We start from the raw sequence: 12,019 nt of genomic DNA on the forward strand, positions 1-12,019 counted from the left end.
TAGATCTCATCTTGGGTCACAAATCAAGCCTCAGTAAATTGAAGAAAATGGAAATCATATCAAGCAACTTTACTGACCACAACTCTATGAGATTAGAATCAATTACAGGGAAAAAAACGTAAAAAACACAAACACATGGAGGCTAAACAAAACGTTACTAAATAACCAAGAGATCACTGAATAAATCAAAGAGGAAATCAAAAAATACCTAGAGATGAATGACAATGAAAACATGACGATCCAAAATCTATGGGATGCAGCAAAAGCAGTACTAAGAGGGAAGTTTATAGCTATACAAGCCTACCTCAAGAAAAAAGAAAACTCTCAAACAATCTAACCTTACACCTAAAGGAACTAGAGAAAGAAGAACAAACAAAACCCAAAGGTAGCAGAAGGAAAGAAATCATAAAGATCAGAGCAGAAATAAATGAAATAGAAACAAAGAAAACAATAGCAAAGATCAATAAAACTAAAACCTGGTTCTTTGAGAAGATAAACAAAATTGATAAACCATTAGACAGACTCATCCAAAAAAAGAGGGAGAGGTCTCAAATCAATAAAATTACAAATGAAAATGGAGAAGTTACAAAAGACACCACAGAAATACAAAGCATCCTAAGAGAATACTACAAGCAACTCTATGCCAATAAAATGGACAACCTGGAAGAAATGGACAAATCCTTAGAAAGGTATAAGCTTCCAAGACTGAACCAGGAAGAAATAGAAAATATGAACACACCAATCACAAGTAATAAAATTGAAACTGTGATTAAAAATCTTCCAACAAACAAAAGTCCAGGACCAGATGGCTTCACAGGTGAAGCCTATCAAACATTTAGAGAAGAGCTAACACCCAAACTTCTCAAACTCTTCCAAAAAATTGCGGAGGAAGGAACACTCCCAAACTCATTCTATGAGGCCACCATCACCCTGATACCAAAAATAGACAAAGATTAAAAAAAAAAAGAAAATTACAGGCCAATATCACTGATGAATATAGATGAAAAAATCCTCAACCAAATCCTAGCAAACAGAATCCAATGACACATTGAAAGGATCATACACCATGATCAGCTGGGATTTATCCCAGGGATGCAGGGATTCTTCAGTATACGCAAATCAATCAATGTGATATACTATATTAACAAACTGAAGAATAAAAACCATATGATCACCTCAATAGATGCAGAAAATGCTTTTGACAAAATTCAACACACATTTATGATAAAAATTCTCCAGAGAGTGGGCATAGAGGGAACCTACCTCAACATAATAAACGCCATATATGACAAACCCACAGCAGACATCATTCTCCACGGTGAAAAACTGAAAGCATTTCGTCTAAGATCAGGAACAAGACAAGGATGTCCACTCTCACCACTCATATTCAGCATAGATTTGGAAGTTCTAGCCACGGCAATCAGAGAGGAAAAAGAAATAAAAGGAATACAAATTGGAAAAGAAGTAAGACTGTCACTGTTTGCAGAAGACATGATATTATACATAGAGAATCCTAAAGATGCCACCCGAAAACTACTAGAGCTAATCAATGAATTTGGTCAAGTTGCAGCGTACAAAATTAATGCACAGAAATCTCTTGCATTCCTATACACTAATGATGAAAAATCTGAAAGAGAAATTAAGGAAACACTCCCATTTACCACTGCAACAAAAAGAATAAAATACCTAGGAATAAACCTACCTAGGGAGACAAAAGAACTGTATGCAGAAAACTATAAGACACTGATGAAGGAAATTAAAGATGATACCAACAGATGGAGAGATATATACCATGTTCTTGGATTGGAAGAATCATTACTGTGAAAATGACTATACTACTCAAAGCAATCTACAGATTCAATGCAATCCCTATCAAATTACCAATGGCATTTTTTACGGAACGAGAACAAAAAATCTTAAAATTTGTATGGAGACACAAAAGATCGCAAATAGCCAAAGCAGTCTTGAGGGAAAAAAATGGAGCTGGAGGAATCAGACTCCTTGACTTCAGACTATACTACAAAGCTACAGTAATCAAGACAATATGGTACTGGCACAAAAACAGAAACATAGATCAATGCAACAAGATAGAAAGCCCAGAGATAAACCCACACACCTATGGTCAGCTAATCTATGACAAAGGAGCCAAGCATTTACAATGGAGAAAAGACAGTCTCTTCAATAAGTGGTACTGGGAAAACTGGACAGGTACATGTAAAAGAATGAAATTAGAACACTCCCTAACACCATACACAAAAATAAACTCAAAATGGATTAGAGACCTAAATGTAAGACCGGGCACTATAAAACTCTTAGAGGAAAACATAGGAAGAACACTCTTTGAGATAAATCACAGCAAGATCTTTTTTGATCCACCTCTTAGAGTAATGTAAATAAAAACAAAAATAAACAAATGGGACCTAATGAAACTTCAAAGCTTTTGCACAGCAAAGGAAACCATAAACAAGATGAAAAGAGAACCCTCAGAATGGGAGAGAGTATTTGCAAACGATTCAACAGACAAAGGATTAATCTCCAAAATATATAAACAGCTCATGCAGCTCAATATTAAAAACACAAACAACCCAATCCAAAAATGGGCAGAAGACCTAAATAGACATTTCTCCAAAGAAGACATACAGATGGCCAAGAAGCACATGAAAAGCTGCTCAACATCACTAATTATTAGAGAAATGCAAATCAAAACTACAATGAGGTATCACCTCACACCAGTTAGAATGGGCATCATCAGAAAATCAACAAACAACAAATGCTAGAGGGGGTGTGGAGAAAAGGGAACCCTCTTGCACTGTTGGTGGGAATGTAAATTGATACAGCCACTATGGAGAACGGTATGGAGGTTCCTTAAAAAACTAAAAATAGAATTACCATATTATCCTGCAATCCCACTACTGGGCATATACCCAGAGAAAACCATAATTCATAAAGACACATGCATCCCAAAATGTTCATTGTAGCACTGTTTACAATAGCCAGGTCATGGAAGCAACGTAAATGCCCATCGACAGACAATTGGATAAAGAAGATGTGGTACATATATACAATGGAATATTACTCAGCCATAAAAAGGAACAAAATTGGGTCATTTGTTGTGACATGGATGGATCTAGAGACTGACATACAGAGTGAAGTAAGTCAGAAAGAGAAAAACAAGTATCGTATTTTAACGCATTATGTGGAACCTAGAAAAATGGTACACATGAACCGGTTTGCAGGGCAGAAGTTGAGACACAGATGTAGAGAACAAACGTATGGACACCAAGGGGGGAAAACCACGGCAGGGTGGGGATGGTGGTGTGTTGAATTGGGCGATTGGGATTGACATGTATACACTGATGTGGATAAAACTGATGACTAATAAGAACCTGCGGTATAAAAATATAAATAAAATTTTAAAAAATTTTTTTAAAAAAGAAAATTTTCCAAACATACTCATGAATCGTGATCTTTGTGGGGATTTCTGTCCAGAGCCTGGCATAGCGAACAGGCACCACAGACTCCTGGGGATCCCGGTCAACATGCATGTGCAGCATAAGGCGACAAAAAGATGCTCGGAGGTCAAAGGGCAGGCTCTCATCTGACATACATCGCAGGATCAAATCAACAGAGAGCTGCGTAGAAATCTGGTTTATGGCCAGATACTGGCGATCCAAGCACATCCTTGCAAAGAGATTTAGCTGGTACCTTAAAAATATTAAACATATTACATTATTTGTCTTATCCAGATAAAATTCATAAATATTAGCATCAATCAGCATCTACTTTTATGATTCCAATATTTCCCAGCGTAGGTGATAACTGGTGTCAAACTCTTCTGGTAGTAGGTTAAGTGATCAAATGACAACACACAGGGCTTCCCTGATGGCACAGTGGTTGGGGGTCCGCCTGCCGATGCAGGGGACACGGGTTTGTGCTCCGGTCTGGGAGGATCCCACGTGCCGCGAAGCGGCTGGGCCCATGAGCCATGGCCGCTGAGCCTGTGCGTCCGGAGCCTGTGCTCCACGACGGGAGGGGCCACAGCAGTGAGAGGCTCGCGTACCGCAAAAAAAAAAAAAAGAAAAAAATGACAACACACAGATGAAATCACCTCTATGCCCATTCAGTTGCAACTTCTCTTACTTGTTCCAGCAACATATATCTGGTGGAGAGTGTCATTAGGCTCTCAGTTCTCAGTTTCCTAGGTCTGCAAATACACTAAGCCTGTAGGCTATGGACAACAGCTCACGTGAAACCATGTTTCTCTGCCTTTCCCAGGCTACTCAGTTCCAGACTCTGGTATCTACACTCCAAGGGTAGACCCACTCAGTTCCCAAACCAAATGTGATCAATCCAAAGGCATCAGTACACTTGGATTCATCAGCCTCCGAGATCCAGAAAGTAGCCTCTGGCTTTGTAGCTGTAGCTACAGAAACCAGGGAACACAGTGAATTCTCTGCCTTTCTCAGATTCCTGTCCTTTGGGGCCAAAGTTGCCCAAGGGCTCCTGCCTTGGGTTTCCAAGCCTTAGACTCAAATATGCCAGCTAGTTTCTTGCTCCCAATATACTGACCATCAGCAGCTACCACTGAAATTTCGACTGCCATATGCCCCCGCTGAACTTTCACAGCTAAAGACACCAGTTTCTCTGAAGCCCTAGGTCTCCACATAATCACAAGTGGTATATACATAACTACCGGCTAACTTTCTCTGAGGCCACCCCTACAACCGGATCAGCTTCCCCAGCCCCAATTTTACCTCCCTCTCAACTCGATTACCTAGGTCCCAACATGTCTCTCAACTGTACCCACACCAGTCAACAAGAGGAAAAACTCCTTTGCTGCATAATAGTTCCAAACTAGTGGAAAATTAGAAAATTGCAAGTGGTGTATGTGGAAAACACAGATGTTTACATTTATTGTGAATATTTTAAATAATACTAAATATTTCAGCTACCCTAGTTCTGCCACAACTTCTTAAATTTCTTCTTCATAGATACCTAACTTTTAGAGATGTCAGAGAATCATCTCTCAATGAATATGTGAGACTAAGAACTACCATCCTCTACAATACTTAACCTGTAGTAGGTAAGAACTTCTAAATCAGCCTTGGTGCCTTCTTTTGCTTCCTGAGCAAGGTGCCTGATAGCTTTGCCATGAGGTTCCTTGTTGCTGTCAATCCAGTAGAGCCAAACTTCTTCCTCATCAATGTCATCTGAAAGGATGACACTCTCCTTGGGGTTGTCTCCTTGCATTGAGACCAGCCTTGAAATAAATAACACACACAAAATCTATGAACAAGCTCATTCAGAAACATGACAAGCAACTGTACTGCTTACAACTAATGAACAGAATAGGATGTCTCCATCATCTGGGCTTACTTAGTTTGAATGAGAATATCTGCATTGCCCGGGCTCAACATAAATTTGCAGATGAGTTCTTGAGTTACAGGTATAGCGGTGGTGTTAGACACACAGAGATCTGATAAATAATCCAAAAACCTGACAAGAGAAAAAATTAAATTGATCATTAACAAAAAGCATCTGATAAAATCATGCCCCCAAATATACTCTGAGATATAATGAAACTGACTTTCTAGATATATTTTTAATATTATTTCCATGCAACATTTTTCTAATGTGTTGCTTATCTACTGCACCATTAGAAACAAATTAAATATCCAATTATTTGTATTTAGGACAAATCTTGTTTCCAAAAATGATATGTTTGCTTTTATTTATTTGGTGATATTCATCCCACAGCACGGTGACTTGTTATATTTACAATATCAAAACGAAGCCAGATCAAAGCTAATGTTGTACCGAGTAAAACAGACATACAGCACATACTTAATCAACGTGAATATGGCCTGGTCAAGTCCGAGGCCCAATTCTACCTTCTAACACTTATTTGCTTGCTAATTAAGAAAATTTTGTCAATCTGTTTGACATTTCTGCATCCATTTCTCCCAGATAAGACAGCATGGTATAAGAGACAGGGTACTTGACGCAGAGTCAGAAACTCTAAATTCTGTTCCTAGTTGGTCTCTAGGCTTCTATTTTCTCATCTCTAAAATGTGGATAATATTAAATGACCAGTGTACTTCACGAGAATGTGCAAGGGTTTAAATGAGGCAATGTATGGAATTGAATGAAATATGAATATATTTTGAAAAACTATGGGGTACTATAAAAACACAAGTTATCAGAGTGAAAATCAATTACACTTAAATACGTCTATAAAGGGTTTTGATCTCCTATGAGATAATAACTGTTTATGGTACATAATTATTATAGCAATAGGCCCAACACTGTTTTGTCCATGACACAATCCGAACTTAAAAAAGTTCTAAAAATAAAGCAAAAAGCCACAGTCCCCACAAGAAAAGAATACTGCATGAACCACTTCAAACCTTGGCTCCCGATTTCTCCTGAGTAAACTAACAAATGTTTCTATTTCTTTTGCTGTGATGTGTTTCTCTAGTAGTTTTCTGTTGTTGTGCAACAAAGCTGTGATGGTATCTTCTGCCAAAATATCATAGCCAATCTGTGACTGCATGACACAGAAATTCTTAGCAATATATTCCTACAAAGGAGAAAGACTGTCAGAATGCACTGGCAAAGAGCTCAGAAATAACAGGTTCTATTAGGGTCAGCAACATTGATTAATTTACTCATAACAGAAAACTCGCTAAAAATTATTGTTAAAGAAGAACAAATAAATAATTCTTTAGTAAATAGGATATATGAGGAAGGAAATGGAAATATATTCGCATATATCTCATTCAAATTATAACAGAAAATTACGTGCCTAGTAATAATTTTTCATACGGGTGCTTACACTCTTACAAGTGAGAAAAACAAAAATAAACTGAGTTAAAATGCAATTTTTTATGACATGTTAAGTAATGATTTCACCAGTATAACAGATGCCTTTCTTTGAACACTCACTAAGAGCTATAACCTAGGATTCTGGCATAATTATAGATACAAAAATGATTCTTTGACATTTGGTTCATGAAGCATGAGCTCTATACCGTTACATGACGATCCCAGGTGAACTTAGCTGATTTCTTTTTTGTACATATACCACAATGACCTATTACATCTCTTTAAAATAATGATAAAATTTCACAGCACTTTTTGTCTTTAAAAAGCTATCCAACAAGATAATGTGATTGATCACTTTATTGATCAGGTCCATTCATCCAAGACATATTTCTGGAAAGCCATTCCAGGTACTGTTTGCGAGACCAGGGATGTGGCAGTAAGACAGATAAGCTCCCATAGAGCTTACATCCTAGTGAGAAGGGGCAGTCAATGAGGTAGTAAATAGGATGATTTTACATGTTGAGAAGTGAAATGAAACGAACGGAGGGATGGGAAAAGGTGACAACTTGAGATGGGGTAGACTCTTGAAGAGGGGACATTTGACCTATGATAGAAATGATGGAAATGATAAAAAGGAGGCAACCATGGGGAGAGAAGCCATCGAGCAGTGGGAGTACCAACTGGAAGGCTCTATAATGGTGGAACCCAGTCTTCCGAGTTCTGTAAACACAAGGTTGCCATTGTGGCTGGAGTACAGCGAGTGAGCAGAAAGCAAGAGCTGACGTGGGAGGTGAGGCCCTTGCGAGCCACGGTGAACACAGAAACATTCATTCTTAGAGCAAGAGAAAGCCACTGGCGAGCTTCCCTCATGCACGATTCCATCTGCTCCCTCTTCCCACCACCTCGCCTCTCTTCCAGGCCACGTCTCAGCAAACCACAGCACTGGTAAGCTTAACCCCGTCCACAACCCAAAGTTTTCACTTCAATTTCTTGGGGATTCTCCTTGGGGATTTTTTCTATAATGGGAAAATTTATTGATTAGAAAGTGTTTTTGCCTTAAGATTTACTGGAACCTACCTGTTCCTTGAAAATGCTACTGGTTGCACAAATCTCATTATACTCTAGGCAGCAATTCTGTGGCCTTTTTCAAAATGATGGTTTTGTATATTGGGTACCAGTTAAGTAAAGTAAATGTCTTCTATTTGTGTATCATTTTAAAGATACGTATTGATTTATACACTTGTATGACTATTGTAATCAGATCCTGCTATAAAGCAAACCTCCAGGATGTTTGATAAATAGATCAAGATGTCAGTTAATAATCAAACGAAATTAGAGGTGTTTCCAAATTCTATAAATAACAATAAACAGAAACTCAACATGAAAGACTTGGGTTAGTACTAAATCACAAAAGAATTCCCTATCAGGACTCTATAAAATGTAGGTGAGGATAAAGGAGAAGAAGGAATTATGCAAAAAGGAGAAAGTCTTTCTGCTCATGCTTTTTTATTATTATTATTATTATTTATTTTTGGCTCCATTGGGTCTTCATTGTTGCACACCGGCTTTCTCTAGTTGCGGCAAGTGGGGGCTACTCTTCATTGCGGCGAGTGGGCTTCTCATTGCGGTGGCTTCTCTTGTTGTGGAGCATGGGCTCTAGGCACGCGGGCTTCAGTACTTGCGGCATGTGGGCTCAGTAGTTGTGGCTCACAGGCTTAGTTGCTCTGCGGCATGTGGGATCTTCCTGGACCAGGGCTCAAACCCGTGTCCCCTGCATTGGCAGGTGGATTCTTAACCACTGCGCCACCAGGGAAGTCACTCCTCAGGACACTAGGCATGCGAGTCCCCAGCTTAGACAGGGAGGAGTAAGAAAGAACTTTGTGCCAGACCTCGAGGGACTGGGAAAAGACACCAATTGAGACATGCTGCCTGGACAATCTACTAGGTACTAGCAGAACAGCCAAACCAAGGATATCTGGTGCTTAAGCATAGGGCAGTGCTGTGGAAAGCGGGTCCATAGGACCCTCCCAAAGACTGAGTGTAATGGAGGACACACACATTAGGGGGTCCCATGGTTCTGAGGGTACCAGGTAAACCCTGTAGACCTACTGATTTTCAGTTAATTCAATCTCTCTCATAGACTACTGCATGTAGTGTGGAGTGGAGGCCTGTCTAGCAAAGTATATCTTTCCAGACCCGAGAAGGGAAATGAGGCCACAGAGTGACCGCCATTCCCACCCCCATCCCTGACCTCCGCTGAATAACGTGGCCCTGGTATCTGGGGCTTCTCGGAAGCTGACTCTCTGAGTGCTGTCTGTCATTTGACGTTCTGCAACTTAATTTTCCTTCCAATAAAACAACCTAACTCTACCTACATGACCTTGCCATCTTAAAGGAATGCAATGAAGTTGGGAAAAATAATTCCAATGGCAAGCATTTTCAATTGGGAGGAAAAATATTTATAACTAGGATTATATTAAAAAGCATTTAAGAATCTGTTTATATTGTCTGCTTCCTCACTCTTGTCCTTGTCAAATTATTTATCTTCTGGTTAATCTGTTTTACATATTCTTTTTAGACTTTTTCTTAATCTTTAAACTGAATTTCAAAAAAAAAGTATTTTCACACTTTTTTTTAAAGCAATTTTTTTTTCTTGCCAAATAACTTTTAGACTACTTTAGAGGCAGTACTATGATTATTAAGAGCCTGGGTTTGAATACTGGCTCCAGTCAAAACTGTGTATTCTTTGGCAATTTATTTAACCTCTCTGCGCCTCAGTTCTTCATCTTAACCCAGTATTAACCAAGTTATGTTGTGAAAAGTGCTTAGAACTGAGCCTGGTAAAATGTAAGCACTCAGTAAATACTACTAACTATTCCCAAAAAACCTGCAGCCTCCAGGCCTGACAACCTAGCCCCTCCATGGCTCAGCCCTACCTGCCTTCCCAGCTTTCTCTTACAGCATCCTTCCCCATGGACCAAACTCATCAGTGAAGTTTACAAACTATGTACTCATCTCTCCAACTGGCTAAGAGAAACATGGGACACTAATGTACCAAACGATAATTAACTGAAAGCAATGTTATATTCAGCAAATGTGTATTATTGAGCACATTGCAAAATATTATATATATTTTAAGACAAAACTGAGACTTAAACTCCACTTGCAGTTGGGAACTTTTAGCTATATCCCTGGACACACCTGGGTTCCCTGTCCTCCACAGTTAGGAATGCCTTGGGATGAAAGTGCCCTTTCTAGGATCCATCATTCTCTTTTCAGAAATATCTCTTCACTAAAATGCTTGTTCCCATACAATTTCTGAAAATGATTTTCATCCAACCCAAATGCTTCTTCTCCAAGTGCTCTTCCTGGGTTTCCCCAGCTGAGCCCCTCTCTCTCCTGAATTCCCACAATGCTCTCCTATCTCTCCTGTCCCCTCTATGCCTCTACCTTATGTTTCAGATGTACATGTCATACCTTTTCCACCAGACAGTGAATTCTTTGGCCTACACACAGCGATTTGCTACCGCACATGCTCCTAGAAATTCCAAAATATGTCTCATTCATCTTTACATAACATATCCAGCATGGCTCCTGCCCAGCAGGAGCTAATACCATGCACATACAAGGACTTAGACATCCTCCCTTGACAATTCTAACTTTATGTGGAAGAATAAATACATATGTCAGCTCAAATACATTTTAGGTCATTTTTGTGTGTTGCCAATATAAAACATTGCATTGCAAAGCAGAATTTCCCATTCCTACTTAAATGTCTTAGAACAGTAACCAAAGAACTTTGCCCATACTTTAGATGTTAAACAGAGGTAAAAAGGAGAGCCACCCTCCACCTGATTTTTCCTGTAGTCCTGCTGTGAATGTCTCAGCACACGGTAGCACAGCCTCAGCATGTACTTGTAGGGGGCATATCTTTGATCCCCCAGATCCTCAAGTCTCAGCATTGAGCCTTCTCCTGCTTTCTCCTTAAAGGGTGCTTTCAGAATTCCAAATACCTATCAGGAAAAAAGAACAACCGTTTATTCTGATGAATGGAGGTGCACGTTTTGCAACATTGCAATAAACAGTGTGTTTATTACACACTGATTGGAAAACGCTTTTGTAATATTTGAATAGAATTAACATAAAGTAAAAATAAAAAAGATTTTTTTAGGATACAAGAACAACTTATTAAGGGACAGAAAAATACTGCTAAAAGGATTCCCTAAGTTGAATGACAAAAACAATATTTAAATAAAATGCTTAATTTTGTTTAGAAATTCTATTTTATGAAAATAAAAATATAAAGATGTTAGGTTGTACCAAGTTACATGAACATATTCAGATGAACTAAAATATAGTTTGATTTCGATAGGCTTTATAATTCTTTCTATTATTTTCTATAACTTTCTAAAATCAAAATAATATAAGGAAAATATTTACTTTTCATCTGAAACTGACATCAAAAAACTGCCTCCAAATATTGCTTTTAAACCTCTTCATAAAAGAATTACTTTATTGTTTCTATACATAAAGATGTGGCCAAATCAATGAATGCATAAGCATTCAAAATAAGTAAGGAGCCTTATAGGCAGCTAGTGATACCCAGTGACTCAGATTCTTCTTGTAAGAAGATTAGCAGTGGGAAGTATTTAAAAATCACTAAGGAACATAATTCTTTTAGGCAGCAAGACAGCAGGTAGGATCACCTGGAGATGAACTGGTAGGATGAGCAAATTGTTTATGAAAGAGCACCTAGGCAAAGATATGGGGAGTCATACAAGAAAGCGAAATGGAATGGAATTATCCTTTGTAGTTCATGAAATATAACATGAATTAAAGTTTCTTCAGTAATCCTATATTCACTAAACATTGAATTTTATTATTTATAATACTAAAGTAAAATGTTTGACATATGTTGGTTGAAATAATATTAATAAATCATTCAAGGTCCTAAAAGTCCTTGAAATCAAATGTTTTATACAAAAAGAAATGCTAATGTCAGAAAAGGCTTTGTCTCATTAGATTTCCAACCTTTACTTTCTTTGAGAAAAATGTTGATTTTATATACTCAGACAATCAGCTATAGAATATTAATTGACAATATGTCTACTGTCTTCCTTTCCCAACTCCACAAGAACATGTATATCAACAACATAAATTTTATTTAAGTATCTTCCTTCAGTCCACAATTAAT

At 38.2% G+C, this 12,019-nt stretch overlaps 1 protein-coding gene across 1 annotated transcript in view; it reads right to left on the bottom strand.

Moving 5' to 3' along the window:
• Window positions 1–12,019, bottom strand: part of ITPR2 (inositol 1,4,5-trisphosphate receptor type 2) — a 547,001-nt gene that overhangs the window by 367,884 nt on the left and 167,098 nt on the right. The window contains exons 15-19 of the mRNA XM_007446283.1: window positions 10,677–10,838; window positions 6,408–6,580; window positions 5,377–5,496; window positions 5,075–5,260; window positions 3,454–3,705 (exon numbers count right to left, since the gene is read on the bottom strand). Of these exons, the coding sequence (XP_007446345.1) occupies window positions 3,454–3,705; window positions 5,075–5,260; window positions 5,377–5,496; window positions 6,408–6,580; window positions 10,677–10,838 (893 nt within the window). The remainder of the gene's footprint in view (window positions 1–3,453; window positions 3,706–5,074; window positions 5,261–5,376; window positions 5,497–6,407; window positions 6,581–10,676; window positions 10,839–12,019) is intronic.

This window comes from Lipotes vexillifer, unplaced genomic scaffold (genome assembly GCF_000442215.2).
Source record: "Lipotes vexillifer unplaced genomic scaffold, Lipotes_vexillifer_v1.1 scaffold477, whole genome shotgun sequence".
In the NCBI taxonomy this organism is placed as follows: domain Eukaryota; kingdom Metazoa; phylum Chordata; class Mammalia; order Artiodactyla; family Lipotidae; genus Lipotes; species Lipotes vexillifer.